Source organism: Myripristis murdjan, chromosome 6 (assembly GCF_902150065.1).
Source record: "Myripristis murdjan chromosome 6, fMyrMur1.1, whole genome shotgun sequence".
NCBI lineage: Eukaryota > Metazoa > Chordata > Actinopteri > Holocentriformes > Holocentridae > Myripristis > Myripristis murdjan.
The window spans coordinates 32476792-32500124 of record NC_043985.1 but is presented as its reverse complement, the minus strand read 5'-3'; the positions used below and the strand labels follow the sequence as shown (position 1 = coordinate 32500124).

The following is a 23333-nucleotide window of genomic DNA, read 5'->3' as shown; positions in this document are numbered from 1 at the left end:
TGGACCAAAACCAGAGCTTTCTGGCATTTGATGTTGTTGTTCTCTCCTGATTTGATCTTTGCTTGTTGGTGTATAAAAATCTACTATGTACGTCGCTTTGGATAAAAGCATCTGCCAAATATGAATTGTAATTCAAATTCAGCTGACACAATACTGGGTGCAATATTTCTATAGAAGCGCACAGGTTAATAGATTGGACCAGAGTCAATGTAATCTCTGATTTGGTGCCTGTGATATTCCTGCTTTTCCTCCAGACCTGAAGGAGTCGAGGTCGGTGTAGTTATGATCAGCATTGGAGGAGGCCTGCAGGAGGATGTCTCCAAACATGGTGAGGTAGGCGGAGATCACCTCGTCAGGGTCGTAGTTACACTGTCTGAGGGCTGCGGTGATCTCCTTCTGGTCCATCAGGCCTGGTAAGGTTGCCTGGAACAAGCCAAAACCAACACCATCCAACAAAGATGCAGGTGTTGTTCAAGCTATACAGCAGCTATACGACGATAGCTTGAACATGAGTGAGCTCATCACTCATTAGATCTTATTCCATCTTATTCCTATAACATATATTATTCCTTCCTGCACTGGTCTTGTTCAGGATATGAATATACATGCAGACATCTCATCCTGAAAATGACCATATCCAAAGTAAAACCGAGTGCCTGAAATATGTCCACTGCAGTAACAGTAGAATAAGATTCAGTTTCTAGATATCAACCAACAATACAAGCAATCAACAATGTGGAGATCAAAGGTCAGAGGTCTCAGCACCCTGACAGACCAAACAAATATTCCTGTGACACTAGACTGATGATGTATTTAAGAAAGGCCAGCATTAGAGGTTTACTCACCATGACCCGCTGGACTCTGACTTTGACAAAGTCAACATTCATCTCCCACTGCAGTGGCAGCAGCAGCCAGATGCCCGATTGAGGATCAAAGAACCTGCAGATGTTCACCTTCTCCTGCACAACAACACGTTAAACTGGAGCTACAGTATATTACAAGCCTTAACCAGCCATTTGATTCTCAATTTGCTGCCTGCTCCACCAGTTTTACCAAATTTAATCTAAAAAAAAAAAAAAAAGTGCCATTTATGCATGTGGTGCATGGTCTTCTGGTAACTTAATTTGTGGAAGAGTATAATAATCTTAGTAATTTTTACAGTCTTAAAAAGGCCCCAACCTACTTATGTGCTGACAAGTGCTAGCAAATTCATAAAGAAAAAATCATCACCAAGATTTGGCATTAGATTTTTATTTATTTATTTATTTTTACAACACTTAACCTAGGACCTAGGTGAAGCCAGATAATACGCTATACACTAACAATAAATATTTGAGGCTTCTGTCTTGATAGCATTGATCAAGCTCACAAATCCAGCAAGAAATTTTGCCAAATGTATAAAAAAACACCACTAAACACGATAATTCAAGTCTGAGCAATGAACAAAATCTTGTAACATATTTTACTTTAAGGTCAGTATAAACTCTGAAAACTGACCTATTCATGTGCAACTTCATGCAGTGCCAGCATAAATCTTACCTCGAACATGTAGGTTATGACAGTTCCTTTGCCGTGGATGTAGACGCCGCCGGCCCGGTCATCCTCCCTGACCTGGCTGTTGGCCGGAGCCTGAGGCTGACCAGAACCCTGAGGAGCAAAATACTACGTGGGTTCAGTTAGCATGTTCTCCATGTACGCTGATGACTTCATTCTGTCGCATTCTGTTTTCCATTTTATGTCATTTCATGGAAGGACCACAGGAATTCAGTAATTTTGTGCAGTGTCATCGACTGGAATAGGTTGGACTTTTGTGAGTAATAAGTCAATGTCTGGGAGATTTATTACCTCATTGTTGACTGTGATGAAGTGTCCCTGACTGTACCATTCGTTGGGAAAAGGCTGCAGGTTCTGTGAGAATGGGAAAATAAAAATGTAAAAATCACAAGGCTAGGGGCAAATTCCAAGGAAACAACGTTGAATATGAAGATGGCTAGCTGTGACATCGAGTCAGTGACCATCATAAGGCAAACAACTACCAGTATACAAAAAAACCCATCATTTTTTTCACCCTTTTTATTCCCCAAACAAACCATTACTGAGGAGACGGAGCCTCTAGCAGCCTTTACACTGTATTTTACATTTCTGACCACCAGGTAGGATTAGTCAGGAAACCTGCTGGATGGCACAAAACAGGAAGAGGGTGCGGTTCCTCTACAGAAAACAGAGCTACAGCTTTCCGAATTTCTTGCAGCTTTTGGGAAACTGATGGAAAGATCACTTCCAACATGCTGATCCTCTTCAGGGAGGGGGAAGGGAAACGGGAAGCAATGGGGCTGATGGGAAATGCGGTCTTCATGTGGAGAAACACTAGCACTAACAATACCACTGCTGTAATATAGGGGCTGACAATCGCCTGCAATCTTATTTCTTTGAATCTATAGCAAGATGTCTTTAACAATAATAAATTGAGGCTTAAAATGACACACACAACATCTTTAAAAGAGCCTAACGTCATTTATTGCCTGCCGGTCTGACACTATTTACCGTGAATTTTTGTCATAAAGAGTATCTCAGATTAAATATGTAGTATTTTATATATAATTTATATATATAAATTTAAAAGAGAGTGAATAAAGACTACATATACAATGCTAGTTGTGTGTTTGTACCTGCGACTCGTCCACATAAACTCTGTTTCCCTGCTGGCTGAAGCAGCTGTACAGAGTCCCGTTGTTGTGGAGGAAACTCTCAAACGCCAGGGACACTTCTTCACTTTCTGCAGCAGCTTCCTGACAAGCAGGCTTACATCACAGTTATGATTACAACACAAATATTTTGTTACAACTCCCACTGTCTGCCCATGTTACAATTAGATGATTACCTAATTTTTAACATCAGTATTTTAAAATGCACATTGTTTCAAAAGTAGGGGTACATTTTTAATATTAATTACAACTGACAATACTAAAAATCATTGTCTCTTGTGTACAGGTTTACTTATGAGTTAAATATTGAATCATTTTGTTAAATGATTACTGAAGTTAAAAGTGACTAAAATTGCATAGCTTTTCATTATTAGGCAGCTGGGAATACAGCCCAGCAGTGTTTTGTAATTGTAAATTTCATAAAAAAAAAAAAAAAAAAAAAAGACCAGAGTCCTAATAATTACACTGAATTACATAATCACATAACAGATGTAAGAGATAGTGATAGCCATATAAAAACCAGTGGTGCATGTAAAAGATACTATTACAAATTCATTATTCATGTTTCAATAAATATTTCAAAATGTCCTCACAGCCACAGTCAGATTCACAACATTTTCTGCTTCTTCTTCCTCCTTCCTCTCTGTAGTGCTCTCACTGTCAGATTGGATGATCACAGTATGGCTGTCTGGCTGCCTGGCCTCCTCCAAATCAGCCTCAACACATAAACACACACAGACACACACAAACATGAGGCAACTAATGACACAACTGCCATGTGTCACTGCCACTCAGTGACCCACATTCCGCATGTCAAATCATCCAAAACAGCAAATACTATTGCAAGCAGAAAAAGATATAGTCAACAGTCAAGGAAATAAAGGCAGGTTACACATAACAACAATTACAACAGCAGGCTACAATATAAGTGGGAATGTATGAGCAAAAACACCGAGAGTCTATGCAACATAACAAGATCAAGACAACACACTGAGACAAAAAACAAAAAGAAAAACAGCTTATGGTATGAAAACACCAAAAAGGCCTATATCCTGTATGAAAAATAATAATAAAAAAAAAATCTACAGAGCAACAACATATTAATTCCATTACTCATTTTCTGTGTGTACATGTATATATATATATATATATATATATATATATATATATATATATATATATATATATATATATATATTTTTTTTTTTTTTTTTTTTTTTTTTCCAGTTTATTTGATTTTACCTGCAGGGTTTCTGTGCTCTGTCCTGACGGTGTGGAGGGGTGGCAAGGCTTGGGCTCGGGTTGAGGCTTAGGCTCGGGTTTAGACTCGGGCTTGGGCTTAGGCTCCGGCTCGGGCTCCTGCTCCCTGGCTCTGGGCCTCTCCGGCTGGGTAACCTCGCTGACCGATGCCCCGCTGCCCATCCCGGCAGCAACAGACAGACAACAGCCACAGAGAGACACACGGCTCTGTGGTGACGTCAGGCAGACAGGTGAGATCAGGTGAAACCCTATAGGGCCACACCTGTCGGCATGAGAGACTGAACCTCACACTTGAGCAGCTCCCAGTGTCAGAGAAAATTCACATCTCCCCCTGGTAATTTTCACAACTAGGATGGAAACTGAGATATTAACACATCCAGTGAATGATCACAAAAAGTAAATACTCTCAAGTATATACTCCAATACACAGCCTCAGTATTGGTCTTCCAGTTCAGTCTGCTGTCGATGTGGAAGATCAGGTACTGGTAGTCCTTCACTGTACAAACTTCCTCTCCCAGAATACACAGGGGCTGTGTAGATGTCCTCGTCCTTCTGAGGTCAATCACCATCTCTTGTGCTCTGTACTCCTTTCTCCCATCACTTACACACCCAACCACTGCAGAGTGATCAGAGAACAGCTAGAGCTTCTTCAGCTAGAAGCATGACGCAGAGTTGTACTGTAAGTCTGAGGTGTACAAGGTGAAGAAGAAGGGAGACAGTAGAGTCTCCTGTGGAGCAGGGAACAGATGGCATCATCCACTCCCAGCTGAGGCTGGTAGGCAAACTGCAGAGGGTCCAGTGATGATTTCACCTGCAGTCTAAGGTTGGCCAAGTCCAGCCACTCCAGCACCTTCATCAACTGGTCGATAGCTGTTGAGACCAGGTGGAGTCATGTTCTTGGGAATAAGAACCAGCAATGACACCTACCACAGCACTGGTATCCTCTCCTGGTTTATGCCGACACTGAATAGGTGTCGCAGCACAGGAGACAGTTGGCTGGCAAAGGTCCTCAGATCCCTGGGGCTGATACCGTCAGGGCCTGCAGCCTTGACTTGGTGGCGTCTCTCCAGCTGTCTCCTCACCTGTCCAATAGTCACAGTCAGGTGGGGGGAGGGTGCTTGTCATCTTAAGTGGAAGGATGGACTTCAAAGGTGGGGGTTGTGGGTCCATGGAGCTCACAAGGAGGAACTGGAGTAGGTGGAGGATGGGGGGACATTGGGGGCAGTGAGGGAGTGTGAAGGCCTGGGTGTGAAGTGGTGTGGTGTGTGGTGGAGGAAACAGCTGAGGGCTGTGAACAAAACCTATTGAAGAAACAGTTTAGCTCATTTGCCTTTCCGGGCTGCCTGCTGTCTCTCACCTTGTTCTACTGGAGTTTGACGTCCAGCGGAGCCCTTGTACTCCCTCACCTTCTGCCCCAGGTCAGGCTGTATACTCCATTCATCATCATTGAGCACGTTTACATGCACACCTTATTCCTGTATTAACCGGAATATTCGCAATATTCCGGTTGCGCACGTGTCATGTAAACACGCACCGAACCCGATTAAGGTCATATTCCGGTTGGAGAGAATTCCGAATAAGCCCCCTGGAATATTCCTGTTCCAACCGGAATATTGGGGCATGTAACCACCTTAGTCGGAAAACTCCCCGAACCGGAATATTCAGTCACGACTGCGCATGCCCGACTCACAAGGAATTCTGTGGCGTCTTCGTTGCTATGGTTACCTGCAAGCGGGGAAAACGGCATGGCGAACAGCAGCAAGAGCCAGGAGACTGCAGTCCGCCTTCAGCTAATGAAAGACTTAAATATCACGGAGTATATCGATGGGAGAAAACATAGAAATAGCGACAGAAGAAGAAGAAGAAGAAGAAGAAGAAGACGAGGAAGAAGACTTCTTCGTCTGTTTTTCCGGCAGACCAGACGCCTATACGCGTGCTGCTGCCCCCCGCGGCTGAGTGTCGCATTACGTCAGAGAGTGGAATACGCCGAAACACGGGGGCATGCCAAGTAACATGTAAACAGAATATTCCAGTTGCCGCGGCGCAGTTACCTTAACCGGAATATTGAGCCGAACCGGAATATGGTGTGCATGTAAACGTACTCATTCATCATGTATGCAAATGCTTCCTTAGCATTGCAATAGAGAAGGTCCAGTGTTTTGTTGCTTCGCGTGAAGCAGTTAACATATTGTTAAAATGTTGGTAATGTTTTTTGCCCCGAGTGTTATGATTCCCCAGTAATGGCTTCAAAAGCATTGGGATGCTGAGTCTGAAGTCTTGCTGCAGGTTTGTGTTTCCTCTTCCTTGCTCTCAGCTTTGCTTCAGCTCTCTCTTATACAGACTGTAGAAAGTAATAGGGAGCCCACAAGAATTTTGCAAAACAAAAAATAGCCATTCCTGCTAAGTTGTTCTGACATGTTTTTAGCTCAATCTTAATTTCTGCAGAAAGAAAATAGTTGAAAATGTTCATTCCTCCCCGTCGGGGAATTGAACCCCCGTCTCCCGCGTGACAGGCGGGGATACTAACCACTATACTAACGAGGAGACATGCATACAAATGACCACAGGTCAGATGTCAGAGGTCATTCAAATTCAAATAGTACTTAAGGTAATGATGATGACAGTGACAACAACAACAAAACAACAATAATATACAAAAGATTTGATAGCCATAAAATAAATAGAAAGGTATTTAATATGGTAACAGCTATAAGAAATGTCACTTTATTTTGAAAGGGAATATCCTCAATATGTCTGCTTGTACATGGAGAGCAGAAACTCAGCATGTTGTTATTCAGATTAAACACCATGGAGGCTTTTCCGCAGTTGACAGAGTTCATCATCATGGTTTGGTTACAAGAATTTACAGCACATCAGATTATTGTCAAACAAAACAAGTCAGTGTCTCCCCTAACTGCTGTTCTATTAACACAGCAATATGCCACATTGATTTCACTGTAAAATTCAAAGAAATACATCATATCTGTGAAATTGTGAAATTTCCCCACCGTGGGACTAATAAAGGAATATCTTATCTTATCTTATCTAGCATAGAGGAGGAAAAAAAAAAAAGGTGTATTCACTCCCCGTCGGGGAATTGAACCCCGGTCTCCCGCGTGACAGGCGGGGATACTAACCACTATACTAACGAGGAGGACGACAACATGCAAGAATTTATGGAATTTAAACGTTGTCACAGTTCATTACATGTATTTTCATCTTTCACAAATTCGCAACTCCCTGAAAAACCCTTTAACGGGAAAAAAAAAGGAAGAAACTTTAGGGCAGCGACAGAGGAGGGATCCCTCCCCAGGACGGAAAGACGTGCAATGGATGTTGTAAGCTCAGAACAGAACACAGATTACACAATGCTAACACAGAAACATGAGCCACGCAACAGCCAACACCATGGAGACCTACATGGAGAAAAGACTGCAGGACAACAAATGCATGGGAATGTTTTTGTTACGCCTGTGTAGTTTATTCAACTGTCACCTGTATTCCGGTGAGATGGGGCTTTTCCGTCTGTTTGAACGGAGGATTCACATTCATGAAAAAAATGAGCTGTTTTCACTGATCACAACCCAAATGATTTCTTCGACAAAATGGATTGATGGTATCTGTTCAATACAGTTTAATGACCAAATGAGAAAAGAGCATCTCTCCCCGTCGGGGAATTGAACCCCGGTCTCCCGCGTGACAGGCGGGGATACTAACCACTATACTAACGAGGAGCTGCGAGGAAGCAACACAGACACCTGCTTATAAATCTCAATGCTACACACTTTTCTACAGAACGAAAGCTTTGCAGTCGCTAGTCTCCGTCATCTGATAGACCAAAAAAATTCTGTGCACCTTAACAGTGTGCTTTAAGCTCCTGTCCCAGGTTTAATGTTTACATTTTTATGTTTTTTTTTTTGTGTTTTTAGCACAACATTCAGTATTTTTAATCGTCTTGAATGTGTCGTTGTCTTTGTGATACTGTATGGGCTGGGGGACGATATTTCGTTTTTTATGTACGCAAGAAATGACAAATTAAGAAATCTCATTCATTCAAGGTGTATTTGAAAAGTTGAAAATGAATTTGTTTCCGCCCGGTTTCGAACCGGGGACCTTTCGCGTGTTAGGCGAACGTGATAACCACTACACTACGGAAACCTGTGACACTCCCCTGCCCCCTCCGTGGATAAAATAGTATAGACCTCCCTACAAATGGTAGCTGGTTAAATAGTTGGGATAATGATAATACTAAATAAAAAAAAAAAAAAAAATAGACATAAATTGACGAAAAATAGAAAGCAAGGCATAAACTGTTGATGGAAAATTTTGGTATAAGACAGGAAAATGGTTAATGGGAATATGTTTGTCGTTTCTTTTTTTTTTCTTTATTTTGGGCCTCTTGATCACAAATTTCATGAATGTTGTCATTCAGACTGAACACCATCGCGGAGTGCTTTTCGTTAATAAGCATTTGTTGCATGACTCATTCATTCGAGGTCTATGTGAAAAGTTGAAAATAAAGTTGTTTCCGCCCGGTTTCGAACCGGGGACCTTTCGCGTGTGAGGCGAACGTGATAACCACTACACTACGGAAACTGGTGATAGACGTGCCCCCTGTCTGTCAATAAGACGTTGTAGCTACACATGTAGTCCACATGGTAGTTAGTCATTGATTTGAACACAAATACGGACCAAACAATATTAATCTTTAACCCATACTGACAATCAGTAACCCATTTCAAAACCTGAAATATCTCAGACACTCAGGCTGGCAGCATCTCCACCTTGTAGAAAAAGAGGAAAGACATTTTTATTCACAATAGTTTACCGCATGGAAACATCTATCACATGTAGGAACTGTTTCAGTCACATATAAAGCATATACCATACTACATGTGTTTGCAACTGAACTTGTAAGAAAGCATATCCAACAATACATTTGAACTGTATAATAATTGTATTAATTGTGTATAACTGAGGCATACCACATAAAAACACATGTTGCTGATTGTAAATATTGTATATTTGACCTGCACTTCAGTTTACATTCAGTTTGCTTTTCTGTATTAAAAGTGCTCAACAGTGCAGATGCAATACACTTTTTTGCCACAACAATGGAGTCTACAGTTAGATGGCAGTGTTGTGACTTTTACCAGCCAGCAATAGAGGCCTTAGATAATACTAACTAAAAAATATTGAAATATTGAAATACATATATATATTACGGCTATATAATGAAAAAAGGATAATTGTTTCCGCCCGGTTTCGAACCGGGGACCTTTCGCGTGTTAGGCGAACGTGATAACCACTACACTACGGAAACTGGTGCCAAAGAAACTACAGGTCCCGGAGGACATTCAAGCACTGTCCTTCCTACATTTATGAGCTACTAAACATACTAAAAATAAGACTAAAACTAAGCAGCAACATGTCTGAACTGGGCAAAATCGATTTTGTTCACACCGGCGCTAGCTGGAAAATCTCTAAAGAGATTTGTAAAATAATTCAGGCTAACTTCAGCAGTTTTAAAATGATTAGAAAATGCTTGCCATTTGCCCGTGCCTTGCTGTTGTTAAATTCAATGGTATTCTAGCATCTTCCAATGATTTTTAATATTTAGATGTTAATGTTTAAATGTCCTGGAACTTGTTGTCTTATCACCTGAAATGAGCAGAAAACTTCACCAGCTACCAAGACAAGACCTGCTTAACTCAGCAGCAAACATGAACTCTGATGTTTTTTCCCCTTCTTACAGCCAGGGCTATAACTTACTAATTTAAGGTAGTTGTACTATTCTTAAATGTGTGCTGTACTGTATCATCATGTACTTAATTGTAATATTTATCATTCGCTATTTTACTGTTTTAATCGCTTTCACAAAAGTCTCAGGCCGCGTTGCAAATTAACATGTCAAGTATAAACACTGACAACTACGGAAGCCCTAAAGGGCCATACATAAATATTTTTATTTCCTCCGTTTTCTCGTGATAACGAGATAATTTTCCTCCGTTTTCCCGTTATAACGAGATAAATTTCCTCCGTTTTCTCGTGATAACGAGATAAATTTCCTCCGTTTTCTCGTGATAACGAGATAATTTTCCTCCGTTTTCTCGTGATAACGAGATATTTTCCCTCCGTTTTGAATGAATGAATGAAACGTGATAGGCCTGAGATTTCCATCATACGTGACATGTCATGCTGACTGACGTCTCCTTGGACACATAAAGCAGGGGTCACCAATCACGTGCCATGGAGGGCCGAGAGGCTGCAGGTTTTCATTCCAACCAAGACCTCCACCAGGTGATTTCACTGATTAGCTCCAGGTGATCAGTGAAATCACCTGGTGGAGGTCTTGGTTGGAATGAAAACCTGCAGCCTCTCGGCCCTCCATGGCACATGATTGGTGACCCCTGACATAAAGCATAAAGCTATTTCAGCCTGTGTCAGGCCTTAATTGAACAGATAAGTGATGCAGTGATCAATATTCTCCTGCTCCTCTGACATTGCTACACTGACTGATGTTTCCTGCAATAATTTAATAAGACAATCGCTTTGTTTTCTCGAGATCTCGATTTAATTATCTCGTTATCACGAGAAAACGGAGGAAAATTATCTCGTTATCACGAGAAAACGGACGAAAAATATCTCGTTATCACAAGAAAACGGAGGAAATTTATCTCGTTATCACGGGAAAACAGAGGAAAATTATCTCGTTATCACGAGAAAACGGAGGAATTATCTCGTTATCACGAGAAAACGGAGGAAATAAAATATATTTATGTATGGCCCTTTAGGGCTTCCGTAGACAACAGCATCTGTTAGCTGTCTCCAGGGGTCTATACTCTGCCAGTTCCCATCAAATAAACAGAAATAAATATAAATAAAATAATAAGTAGGCCTACCAATGAAATGTGTAAAGTAACAAACTCATTCAGTCTAATGTTTTTTTTTCTAAGCTACGGTACGGTAAAACTGAAAATGCTGTGTCATCGCTAGCTAACTTGACACCTGGACTGGACTGCATTTTACTGACAGCTGTTTCCATGATTCTGTCCCCCCTCATTGTACATAAATAGGGAGGACAAAAAATTAGAAACACCTCTCAATAAAATGTAGACCACTACAAGACCTCAGCAAACTACAACCTCAATAATAAACACAGAATTAAATTTACACGTTCTGCAACAAAAACTGAACATTATGAACTTTTATTTTTATTTCTAAATTTATGTTGCATTGAGCTGCATTAGACTGTACAGGTGGAGCTGAGAAAATGGCCATAATGAGTGTAACTGCTCTCTAGGAAATTGACACTGTTACTGGATGAAGTGCAAAATGATGTGTTCACCAGCAAACAGAGCAAAAAAAAAAAAAGAGAATATTTTACACACAGTGTTACAATACAAATAGAAATTACCAGGCGCACTACATAACATGGAAAAAAAACTACATGAATGGATGCTAATATATTGTGTGTCCTTCGTAGGTTATGCATTTGAGCGTTTATACTAAAAATCTTCCAACCCACGTTGCAGTGGCAGAGTGCACAGCAATGCAAACTGAATTTATTGCAGCTGCAAATTCCTTGACAGCCTTTTGTTTACACTGGCAACTAATAAACTGGTTAGATCAGTTCCTTTATTTAAACAGGTCATCTCTCTCTCTGAGATCCAAATCTCTCTTTCAAGGGGAGACCTGAATACATCATACATCGCGTCATTTTCAAACGCGCTGGACAGATATTACTGTTGGCAGAGTTCAATGCGCAGCGTTCTGCGTGTGTAACAGTAGTCATCATCTCACATAAAATAAAGAGCGACGGAGGAATTAAAAACTGGGAGAAATAAGGAGACGTCCACACTAGTTCTCATACAACTCAATTACCACCACCTGGTCTCATTTATTGAAAGCTCACTATATAGACAAATCAACAATCATTTTCGGTTTCAAACAATTTCAAAATAAGAGTAGGCCTACACACAATTGAGACCACGTAATGCACAAATGTCAACAATCACAGACAAACGATTCTGTGCAGGAAATCACACACCAAATAGACAGCATCAACGGTAGCAGTTACAAACCCATCAGAAACAAGACATTTACAATATCACAGGAAGGGGACATTTTAATTTCAAAGACCTTTGGAATTCATTCCATTTATGAGGTGCAAAATATTTAAAAGCTGTTTTGCCCAACTAGGAGACAAAAACCTTTAGTGCAGAGTTAAAAGTCCTGAGAGTTGATTTCACTGCCTCTCATCGTGAAGCAGAACCGGTTGGACCAGTCGGGGGAACTCTGCCGAGCTCTGTCACCGCTGCGGTCACCGCAAAATGAGCTTGTGTTTGACTCCAAGACCAGAAGGGCTGATCCTCCGTTCGAGCGGATCGACAGAGAGACGCTGCTCTCACCCTGAACTCTAAACTCCCATCACTTCACCACGGGACACAGGAATTAATCCTCCTGTTACCTTCAAATCTACTAACTTTTTTTTATTATTATTATTTGGAGTCATTTTGACCCCAGTAATTTAAGCAGCAAATGATTATGATTATAATAAAAGCTGTTTATATATGAGGTGCTTTATACGGAAGCCCTAAAGGGCCATACATACATATATTTTATTTCCTCCGTTTTCCCGTGATAACGAGATAAATTTCCTCCGTTTTCTCGTGATAACGAGATAATTTTCCTCCGTTTTCTCGTGATAACGAGATAATTAAATCGAGAAAACAAAGCGATTGTCTAGTTTATTAAAGCATTGCAGACATCAGTCAGTGTAGCAATGTCAGAGGAGCAGGAGAATATCGATCACCGCATCACTTATCTGTTCAATCAAGGCCTGACACAGGCTGAAATAGCTTTATGCTTTATGTCAGGGGTCACCAATCATGTGCCATGCAGGGCCGAGAGGCTGCAGGTTTTCATTCCAACCAAGACCTCCACCAGGTGATTTCACTGATTAGTTCCTCCTTTCTGATACAAGGTGAGGTGATCAGTGAAATCACCTGGTGGAGGTCTTGGTTGGAATGAAAACCTGCAGCCTCTCGGCCCTCCATGGCACATGATTGGTGACCCCTGCTTTATGTGTCCAAGGAGACGTCAGTCAGCATGACATGTCACGTATGATGGAAATCTCAGGCCTATCACGTTTCATTCATTCATTCAAAACGGAGGGAAAATATCTCGTTATCACGAGAAAACGGAGGAAAATTATCTCGTTATCACGAGAAAACGGAGGGAAATTATCTTGTTATCACGGGAAAACGGAGGAAAATTATCTCATTATCACGAGAAAACGGAGGAAATTTATCTCGTTATCACGGGAAAACGGAGGAAAATTATCTCGTTATCACGAGAAAACGGAGGAATTATCTCGTTATCACGAGAAAATGGAGGAAATAAAATATATTTATGTATGGCCCTTTAGGGCTTCCGTAGCTTTATGTGTCTTGTTGAATCATGTTTTTCCTTCCCAAACGTCACCTGGACTGGACCGGTTGTGCCACAACTACAGGTGTGGTCATGTTTGCCTAGGATCCTAAAGTAGAGAGAAGTGCTTTGAATAGAAATGTCATGTTAAAGTTCCTCAGTGGCCAAAACAAGTCTTATCAAAAAAAAAAAAAAAAAAAAAAGCATGAGGTCACAAAAGAAACACAGATAGGTACACCACCAAATGTGTGCAGGACATTGAAGATGTCATATCATGTTAATTTTATGTTTACCCACTTAGAAAAAAAAAGAGAAGCCAGTGGTGATGTACTGAAAGAGTTGATCATGATTCCTGACATAGCATAGCGTTCTTTGGTATGAGGAAACGCAGACGCAGAAAGCTGCTCTGCCGCTCCCAGCCATCGCCGCTGGCATGACACATGACAAAATTTCTACAAACAGTTTTCTCTTTAGATAAACTGGTGGACTTTTAAGGTTTACCACAGCAGCGTTTCTAAACATTTAGTTGCACCGATCACATTGAAGATTTAGATTTAACATTTTTTTTTTTTTACATGTAAACCTTTTTTCACAATTACATATAATGTGTTGTTTCACAGAGCTTTCTGTCTCAAATTTGAGGAAAGTGAGCTAAATATTCAAAACATATATTTTTTTATCACATTATTATCACAGCCCCTTTCATGTAAGAATGAGGAGAGCGAGGATTCTGGGATTTGATGAGTTAAAACAATTCATTGCTGTGGTGGCAGAGTGTCATCATTTCTGATGGTGTGAAATCGTAGCAGTGGGGCTCATAACTCCTCACGGGGGCGTCGGCGGGCCTTCGCGTTCATTTTGAGAATGGGAGTGGGCGACGTTTGGGCAACACGGCCGTGGCGCCGGACGGTTTCAAGAATCTCTTTATATTCGTCACAATCTCTGTCAAGATATCCGTGATTGTCCACATACTCAGTGAGGAGTGCAAATTGTTCTGCACTGATGATGCCCATGTTGGAGTAGATCCTGAGCAGGCTGTGGAAGGCTCTGGTGTAGATCCTCACCGTCCTGTCCTCTGAAATCGAAAGTCTCTCAAGCCATTGTCTGCTGCCAACTCCTGGAGCAAAATTGCAAAGTACATACTTGTAAAAGACAGCTTAAATGCTTAAATATCACAACACAACATCATCAGGAAAAAAAAAAGATAGAAAAGTCAAAGCAGTATTCACCCTTTTTCTGACTTCCCCTGCCTGAGACAAGATGTTGGATTCCATTTTCACCTCTGTACAGGGACCAAAGGTGAAGTAAACATCAGAGATGCTTGCTACAAGCTACAACTAGGACCTACGCTAACTGATGCAGATCTTCCGAGATAGAACTCCCTGACCCTCCACTTTGTTGGAACCCTTCTGCATCATCAGCAGGTATCTCGGGGTCACAGGTGTTTCGCCCCTTAACCTGAACACCTCTCCTGAGTGGGGCAGCAAAGGCTGGCTAGCCTTCACCAGCAGAAGGGTTCCAACTGTGGGCTCTTTTCAGCCACAGCCATCTTGAGCTGGACTCAGCTGCTGAAGCAATGTCCCTGGTGGGTTTCTTCAGCTGATTAGGTTCCAGCCCAACCCTCTGGAGAAAGTAGTCCACCGATTTTGCTGGGAAACCGCGGCAGCCAACTTCAATGGGGTAGCTGATTGCATGCCACCCCTTTAACGCAGCTTCATCGACCAGGTCCTGGTATTTGGCTTTTTTTCAGTTGGTGGGATGCGGCCAGCCTCTCTTCCCAGGGTACCGTGAGTTCAGCGACAATGATGGTTTTTGTGCTCCTAGATATCAATACCATGTCTGGTCGGAGGGAAGTCACTGCCACATCTTGTGGGAAGACAAGTTTCCTCTTCAGGTCCACGCTCAACTCCCAGTCTGAGGCGACTTGCAAGGCGCTAGGTCGGGTCTTGGTCGCTGTACCGGTCTTGTGGGTCTTGACTCCTTCGCTCACAAAGGTTATGCCTTTCGACGGTTGGGCTTGTGTGTTGTTGGCCTTGACTCGCTGATGTTCCACCCATTTTGCGATCTCGGCCAGGACCTTGTCGTGCCTCCACCTGTACTGCCCCTCTGCCAACGCCTTTGGACAGCCCGTCAGAATGTGATTCAGTGTGCATGCGGGTGCACCACACTGCTTGCATGAAGGGTCTTCATCTAAGCCCCAGGTCTTTAGGTTTGTTGGAGTTGGCAGTAGGTCGGTCACAGAGCGCAGAAGGAAGCTCAACTTTCCTTGGTCGGTCTGCCACACCTGGCGCTCCTCCTCTTCTGCCTCACGGACTCTCTGCACAACAAGGCCTCTTCTGGCTCTGGCGTCAGCCCTGCTCCACCTCTTTTCACCGTAGTGTTCCAGGCCGAGTCGTCCCTTGCACACCACACCCATGATTTCCTGGTGCCTCCAGTGGGACTCCGCTTCCCTTACGGCTTGTTGAGGCTTCCATTTTCTGCCACATCTGATGGCTCCGCTTGAATGTTTCACTTTCCCGTCCTTAGACGAAAGGAGTGAGCTAATTGCCCTTGCCTTGGTGGCTTTAAACTCCTCCACCACCGATGAGACTGGCAAGGGAAGCTTGGAGGTCTTGCTGTACAAGTTAATTGTGTTGAAGGATGGGGGGACTCCCAGCCATTTCCGCAAGAACTTGCTGCACAGTCTTTCCATTCCTTCTACTTAGGACATGGGAAATTCATACAGTAGGAAGGGCCATTGGAACCGGGGGATGATGCCGTACTGGAAGCACCAGGCTTTGAACCTTCCAAGCAACGGGCTGCAATCGACTGCCTTAAGCCAGGTGTTCAGCTGGGCTTTGGTGCTTGCAAGGTTGTTGCTGTCTGTGAGGGAGCTATCGTACTGCTTTCCAAGGCATCGGATACTTTGGTCTTGGATTGTGGGGATCTCTGCACCTTGGATGGTGAAGATGTTTCTCGCTAGCTTCCCTTTCAGGATACTGAGGCTCCTGGACTTGAACTGCAGGCGTGACCATGTCACCATCTTTTCCAGAGCACTCAGGATCCACTGTGTACCCTGGATAGAGGGGGTCATTACGGTCACGTCGTCCATAAAAGCTCGACAGGCAGGGTGTCCTGTGCCGTCTTCTCCTTTTGGGCCTCTGCACTGCGTTGCTCCTGCCGTTAGCAACAGGTTCATAGCTGCTATAAACAGGGTCACGGAGATTGTGCATCCTGCCATGATGCCCTTCTCAAGCCTTTGCCATTTGGTGGTGATGTTTCCTACAGTGAACCTCATCTGCAAACTACACATGTGATCCATCACCACCTTGGTTACCTCTGATGGAACTTGGTAGTGATCCAATGCCTTCCGGATCAGCTGGTGGGGAACACTTGGGTAGGCCTTGGCGAGATCCAACCAGATGACAGAGAGTGTGCTGTTATTCCTCTTGGCTTCTCTGATGAGCTGGCTAATCGCTGCTGTATATTCCAGGCAGCCAGAATACCCTGGGACACCTCCTTTTTGGACACTGGGATTGATGAATTCATTGGTGATCAGGTATGTTGTTAGCCTCTTGGCGATGATGAAGATTTCCCCTCTACATCCAGGAGGGAAATCTCCCGGAACTGGCCGAGTCTTGTAGAATTTAGCTCTTTTGGTACAAGGCACCCCTCAGCAAGAGTCCAGAGCCTGGGTTCAAGCTTCTTCCTCCACAGTGTTCGTAGGACCTTTGAGAGCCTCTTCAGGAGAAGAGGGCAGCACTTGTAGATTTTATAGGTGGTGCCCGATGGTCCTGGGGCTGATGCCATCCATGCTTTTGTCACCACTGCCCTCACTTCATTCATGGAGAAGTCTGCCATGTTGAAAGGAGTGGCTGGTGTGGGGCTCGGGAGTTGGAATGGGCATTTGCCCAGGGGAATACCTCTGGAGGAATCCCCATGGGCCGCGGCCACACTGCTCTCTATCTCCTCCTTTGTGACAAGGTCTCGCTCTTGGGCTTTCCCAGTAGGTCTGCTGTGAATTGGAAGGGGTTGTTGAAAAAGGCTTTCCTCTTACGGCGCTTCTCTTTCTGCTTCTCCCATGCAGTCTCCGCTCTCCGAAGCTGGATTAGCCTTTTCCGCGTCTCTGAGCTGATTTCATCCAGAGCTGCTCTTTCCTCATCGCTTGCTTCCCGCCACCTCTTCTTGAGCCTCTGTAATTCTCCACGCAACTCTTTCATCTGCCGTTGTCTTCTACTTGGCCCTGCATGCTGATTGCATGCCACCCCTTTAACGCAGCTTCATCGACCAGGTCCTGGTATTTGGCTTTTTTCAGTTGGTGGGATGCGGCCAGCCTCTCTTCCCAGGGTACCATGAGTTCAGCAACAATGATGGTTTTTGCGCTGCTTCAACGTCCATATACATTGGGGGGGACAAGTCCCCCCCAATGTTCAGGCACTCCAAAAATGTCCTCCCCAATATTGCTGGAATATATTAGCAATTCAATAGCAAATTCAATATCTGTCCCCCCCAATGTTGAAATGGTGGTTTTGGCCCTGCCTCTGTATGTCGAGCGGATCAGTTCCTATGGGTGGCATTTTTTGTTAGCATCTCGTCTCAGTTTGGGGAAACCGGGAAAAGGCCTGTTTGCCCAAAACGCTGAAGTATTCTTTTGTGTAACATGTAAGCTTACAAACCTGCATCGTTTCTGATTTGCTGGGAAGCATAAGGGTGAGCGATGATAAATGCCTGTTTGAGCATCGGCTGCACTTGACCTCTGGCAATTCTGCGCGCCAGCAGGAGCCTGTGAGTACAAGACAACGTTCAGAGATTTGTGAGCAGGTGTATCACATCACACCCAGGTGTTTACAGTCACCTGGATGCAGAAACACCCACCTGACTTCTGTGGACACTCTGCTGGCGCCGGTGGACAGGGCGTCCCTGTGGTGATGTGTGAGGACCTGGACGGTGGGCAGGTTATCTCCGTGTTTGTCATCTCTCAGGCTCAGCACCATGTTGTAAAGATTTGGATTGATGTCTCTGAGACTCTGAAACTCTTGCTGCTCGGGCGCCCGCCGCAGAGACTCCAACGGTGGGATGTGATCCGCCTCGACGTAGCCTTTATCCCCATCCTCACCTCTGGAGAAATCCCTGTAATGACGTTTAATACTAAAAAAAGAAAGAGTGAATTTAGTGCACTGTGTGAGCATGAGATACGACATCTTGAGATATAAAATTTGTGGCTGACATCTCTGTTGCATGATCAACACTTGATTTGTTTTTTTTTTTTTTATAGAGACAACAACCTTACAATGGGCAACAAGGAATATATGTATATGCACTAAAAGTACATCAAATAATGAATTACAAAATAGTAATTACATTAAAAAAATAAACAAATAAGTGGAATTATAATGGGAGCACAGGGGTTCAGGGCCATAGTAATGTGAAGCGTAAATTGCAGGTAACATCAAATTAAAAATAAATAAATGTAATAAACTAAATATTTCAGACTGAATTAACTGTATACAAGACCTCCAGTTATCATAAAACACCCCACTAATATCCACTCAGTGTCCACTTTATCAGAATGTGTAAATTTAACTCTGTGTTTAGTTAGTTTAGGTTTAGCTGGCAGTGCTCTTGTACTGGACTGCATTATATTGAGAGGTGTTTCTAATTTTTTTTGTCCTCCCTATTTATTTTACATGAGGGGGGACAGAATAGTGGAAACAGCTGTCAGTAAAGTGCAGTCCAGTCCAACAGCAGCACTAACTATGAGCTCAATGCCAAACACAGAAGTGAATGAACACCTCTGTTACTGTGACAACAAGACAAGCTGAGCATTATAGGCAGCAGGAGAGGAGACTTTATGGCACAACAGCTGGATTAGATTGGATTAGACTCTACAGGTGGAGCTGATAAAGTGGACACTGAGTGTATATAGATAGCTGACAAAATGTACACACAAGCGATTCAAATTCACTCAAATTGAAAAAAAAAAAAAAAAAAAAGCTGAATTGCTCTATAAGATCATCTGCTCTCTCAATGGTGTTGCAGAAACATTCACACTCCAGAATTTGCAAGCAACACATGACCAGGAACTTTTCCCAGTCCTCATGCCATCAACCACAGATCTATATTTACACTTTGTATTTGTCAGTAGCTCCGAGGTTGGTGGTGCTTTCCACTTCAGATGAATTCATATCTCCATCTTCCTGCTGCTGTTGGAGTGGCTTCCTCTTTTTTTCTGAATGCCCATCACCGTCATGACCATCATTGTCATCATTCTGGTCTGAACGTTGTAAACCTTCAAGTAGTGGTGCAAGATTAAATACCCTAGCCGTAATATTGCACTTCTTCTGCTGCTGTTGCATTTTAGGAAAAATGAAGAAGTTCAAAACCTCAGGTGATTACTAGCAGCCTCAGAGTTTCTCTCCCTGCTCTAAAGCTGAAAGGAAAGCAGGAACTTGTCCTTTTATATCACCAATCAGGAGAGCGTCCAGTAGGCGGTGACAAATGAAAATGGGAGGGATGGAGAATCTCAACCGTGGACTTTTTTTTTTTTTTTTCTTTTAACCCTTTCTCCCATTTTGGCATGTCCTGTTGACCTCCCACGCTCTGACACACACACTACCGACGGGAGGTCTGTGTCCCCTCCGCCCAAAGCTATACAATGCAATGTGCTTTGTCCATTTTCCTCTTCATAATCAGCAACTGGAATACAAGTTAAGCAAAAATCCAGAAAACAGCTTTTTTTTTCTCACTTGCATTGATAGATCTAGATTATCTGCCCCTGGTTTCTCACTGTCATCATGAAAAATTTGATCAATTTTAGGACCCATGAGCCCAAGAGTTGTTTGCACTGACACAGCATGGACTCTAGGGGGCGTGCTCACACAGGGAAAGATGACTAGGGTTTCTAAATGCTTAGGGTTGAGGTTGGAAAAAGGATCTATCCCAGATCTCCAAGTTAGATGCTATGGGCTGCAGTGGGACCCTGTTAATATGAGCCATGATGTGGATATACTGTTGGCCACAGTGTAAGCAGCAGGTGGGATTATACAGAATCATATCACATAGATGCACAGCTGGAGTGTGTGCAGTCCTGCTGGAGGCTTGTGAAATAATCCCACTGATGATGCTTGATGTGTAGGGTTGTGGCTGCAGATTGGGTCGGGGTTCCTGTAACTCTCACATCATGTCAGCATCAGTATTACGTGTATAAATTTGTGCCAGTTTCTCCTTTATGGTATATTTTGTAGTGGACTACATTTTTATTGGAGAGGTGTTTCTAATTTTTCTGTCCTCCATATTTATATACAATGAGAGGGACAGAATAGTGGAAACAGCTGTCAGTAAACTGCAGTCCAGTCCATCAGCAGCACTAACTATGAGCTTAATGCCAAGCATAGAAGTGAATGAACACCTCTGTTACTGTGACAACAAGACAAGCTGAGCATTACAGGCAGCAGGAGAAGAAACTTTATGGCACAACAGCTGGATTAGATTGGATTAGATTGTGCAGGTAGCGCTGATAAAGTGGCCACTGAGTGTGTTTGCATGCACTCGGATATAAATGATCAAGATGTCTTGTCTGTGTTGTTCCAATGAATGTGTTAATCTGCTAAAAATGGATCTGATTTAGTGGACTGATGGATTTATTTTTATATGTTTTCGTTTGCCATGTTCTCTACTTTGGTTCTGATCTCTCTCTCTCTCTCTCTCTCTCTCTCTCTCTCTCCGAGGAGGCGTGCACATGAGAGTGTTGCTGGTGAGGGCCTGGGGGGTTCAATCCGCCTCACGGCCAAACCAATGGACTGAAGAGGGGGGAGGTTGGAAATTAACTGGGTAGATACGGTAAATTAGCCTGAGTAAAATGTAAACATATTTACATGGTCTTTTGGGAGAATAGCGTAGCCGTAAAGAGTAGCTACTGTAAATAACGTATATATTAGTTGTGGATACCACCCTTTTTTTGGATTGCCAATGGTAGATATCGAGGGATTTACATACTGGGTGGATGTCAGTTTGTGGGCTGGTCCTGGCTGAGGATGGAGGGGAAGCTACGGCTCTCTCCGATGTCCTGCGTGTGTTTGTTGAAATGTGAGACGTCAGCAAAAGAGAGCTCTGCTGTAATTTGGATGCTGTGGTTCTTCCTGCCAGTCGTACCTCCTCAGTTAACTAAGGGACGTTCACACCGGCCCAGACTCTTAGGTGGACTCTGCCCTGTCTATCCTGTCTCTCTGTCTAACAAAAAAGGGGAAATGTCCAAAAAAAGAGAAATAAATAATTATGGAAACAATTAAAGTAGAATACCTGGGTCAGGGACGCGTTACTGACTCATTTTGCCTTCACGTTTCTTCCAAACTTTCGATCAAACTGCATAATCTGCCCATTTACTATCATTATTATCGTTTTATTGTTTTTTTTTGTTTGTTTTTTTACATATATATACATTATCCAACATCCAGAAAATGCAGTGCACCTAAAATGCAGTCTCCATGGTTACCTTGCAGGCAGCCTGTGATTTGGATGATTCAGTGTACGGTATGCCAATAAGCTGTGGTTTAGACAAAATAAGCTCGATGTCATGTTCGAGGTCTTGTTAAGCAACAGACGGCAGTGAGACATCCAGACAGGTTTTTCTGTTAGTAGAAAACAACTTTATTTGTTGAACATTTCTCCAATGTGTAGGCCGTGTATGTGGGAATTTGGTCATTTTAAACAGCCGTTGATGAAAACCTTTCTTTTTCATTACAAAGGGCCTGTACAGGTAAAGCGAGTGTTTTCAGAATATGTGTTTTTCAAATACAACATGTTTCTAGGGATATCACAAGATACTGATAAGCTTAAAAAGTCACCAGGATGCAAGACATAAGGTTGGTGAATTAACCAACCCCCCCAATCCCATCCCACCCGCCCACCCGCACCCTTTTCCAAAAACCTCACTTTCATTTCTACACTCTCAAGGTTGGAAAGTATGCCTGACATGATAGTTACATTAATAAAACTCAAACCCACATCTGCATGAACCAGCTTGCATAATTTTGCATAATGCCGGGAGGGATAAAGCATGGGGGGGTGGAGGAGGTAATTTAGCGAAAAATATTCTCCTGTATAATACCTCATATTGTTACAGGTTTAATTTTTTCTGCCTTTCAATTTTTGTTATCATACTGACCTTTAACCACCCTATCTGTGTATCACCAATCAGTGTCATTGATACTGTGGCTCACTGATTTCTGTTAACATGTAGTTTACATTTCATTCATCTTTTTGGAAATGCTTGATGTATAAGTAGTTTTTTTTTTTTTTCTGGGAGGGTTGGTGTTTTTAAATTCAGATGTTACAGCGTCAAATCCACCTTGAAGTGAGCTGCTGTTGCCACTAACAGATAAAACGCCGTGGCTGTGACAGCCCGGCGTTTCTGAGGGATTATTTCCTGGAGGAGGCTTCCATGTCTTCCTGCGGCTGTCAGCTGATTGACAGGAAGCAGAGCCAAACAGATGACGTACAACGAAGAGGAAACAGAAGGTTTATCCGAGTTTGCTGTGATTGGATGATGAAGAATAAAGGAAAAGTTCGCTGACTGTGTGCAGAGCTGAGGAGGAACCTGACCTGTTGGCACTCATTTAAAAAAAAAAAAAACACGGGAGTTCCCCTTTAAACTGTAGGATCCCCACACAGCGTCAGAGAGAGGACAACAGGAGTCAGTGCCACACCCACACCTCCTCCCCTGCCTCCTCCTCGCCTCCTTCTGCTCCTCCTCAGGTGAAGAAGTCCTTGGATATGGCCTCCACGAAGTTGGGAGCCGACATGAGGATGCCGATGGTGCAGAGGATGGTGAAGATGGAGAACGCCATCAGACACAGCCGGTCGATCACCGCCGCCGCAAACTTCCACTCGCTGCACACCGTCTCCTCCTCGTCCTGGCCGCGGAAACGCCTGGCGATGTAGCGCACCTCCTCCAGGATC

The 23333-nt window shown here is 43.1% G+C and overlaps 2 protein-coding genes and 6 non-coding genes across 8 annotated transcripts in view; all 8 read right to left on the bottom strand.

Moving 5' to 3' along the window:
• Nucleotides 1-6437: 6437 nt before the first annotated feature.
• Nucleotides 6438-6509, bottom strand: trnad-guc (transfer RNA aspartic acid (anticodon GUC)). The gene has a single exon. It is a non-coding gene; the product is annotated as a tRNA-Asp (tRNA).
• Nucleotides 6510-7047: 538 nt separating this feature from the next.
• trnad-guc (transfer RNA aspartic acid (anticodon GUC)) lies at nucleotides 7048-7119 on the bottom strand. Its single transcript has one exon. It is a non-coding gene; the product is annotated as a tRNA-Asp (tRNA).
• Nucleotides 7120-7627: 508 nt separating this feature from the next.
• Nucleotides 7628-7699, bottom strand: trnad-guc (transfer RNA aspartic acid (anticodon GUC)). The gene has a single exon. It is a non-coding gene; the product is annotated as a tRNA-Asp (tRNA).
• A 351-nt stretch (nucleotides 7700-8050) lies between these two features.
• Nucleotides 8051-8123, bottom strand: trnav-aac (transfer RNA valine (anticodon AAC)). The gene has a single exon. It is a non-coding gene; the product is annotated as a tRNA-Val (tRNA).
• A 365-nt stretch (nucleotides 8124-8488) lies between these two features.
• Nucleotides 8489-8561, bottom strand: trnav-cac (transfer RNA valine (anticodon CAC)). The gene has a single exon. It is a non-coding gene; the product is annotated as a tRNA-Val (tRNA).
• A 654-nt stretch (nucleotides 8562-9215) lies between these two features.
• trnav-aac (transfer RNA valine (anticodon AAC)) lies at nucleotides 9216-9288 on the bottom strand. Its single transcript has one exon. It is a non-coding gene; the product is annotated as a tRNA-Val (tRNA).
• A 4734-nt stretch (nucleotides 9289-14022) lies between these two features.
• LOC115361316 (uncharacterized) lies at nucleotides 14023-19785 on the bottom strand. The gene is made up of 4 exons (XM_030054729.1): nucleotides 19503-19785; nucleotides 18252-18524; nucleotides 18053-18159; nucleotides 14023-14514 (listed from the first exon to the last, which is right to left on the bottom strand). The coding sequence occupies exons 1-4, from the start codon at nucleotides 19730-19732 to the stop codon at nucleotides 14213-14215; spliced, it is 912 nt and encodes a 303-aa protein (XP_029910589.1). The 5' UTR covers nucleotides 19733-19785; the 3' UTR covers nucleotides 14023-14212.
• Nucleotides 19786-22592: 2807 nt separating this feature from the next.
• LOC115361315 (neuronal acetylcholine receptor subunit alpha-7) overlaps nucleotides 22593-23333 on the bottom strand; it is a 49770-nt gene continuing 49029 nt past the window's right edge. Inside the window, exon 10 of the mRNA XM_030054728.1 lies at nucleotides 22593-23333. This exon is cut by the window's right edge and continues 392 nt beyond it. Within this exon, the coding sequence (XP_029910588.1) occupies nucleotides 23126-23333 (208 nt within the window). The 3' untranslated portion in view covers nucleotides 22593-23125.

Bases quoted from the DNA above. Each gene is read 5' to 3' on its own strand.
- LOC115361316 (XM_030054729.1), bottom strand. From the start codon at position 19,732: ATGCAACAGCAGCAGAAGAAGTGCAATATTACGGCTAGGGTATTTAAT. The intron at 18,525-19,502 runs GTAAATATAGAT...TTCTTTTTTTAG, and splicing joins GCTACTGACAAATACAAAGT to TATTAAACGTCATTACAGGG. The intron at 18,160-18,251 runs GTGGGTGTTTCT...TTGTACTCACAG, and splicing joins AGAGTGTCCACAGAAGTCAG to GCTCCTGCTGGCGCGCAGAA.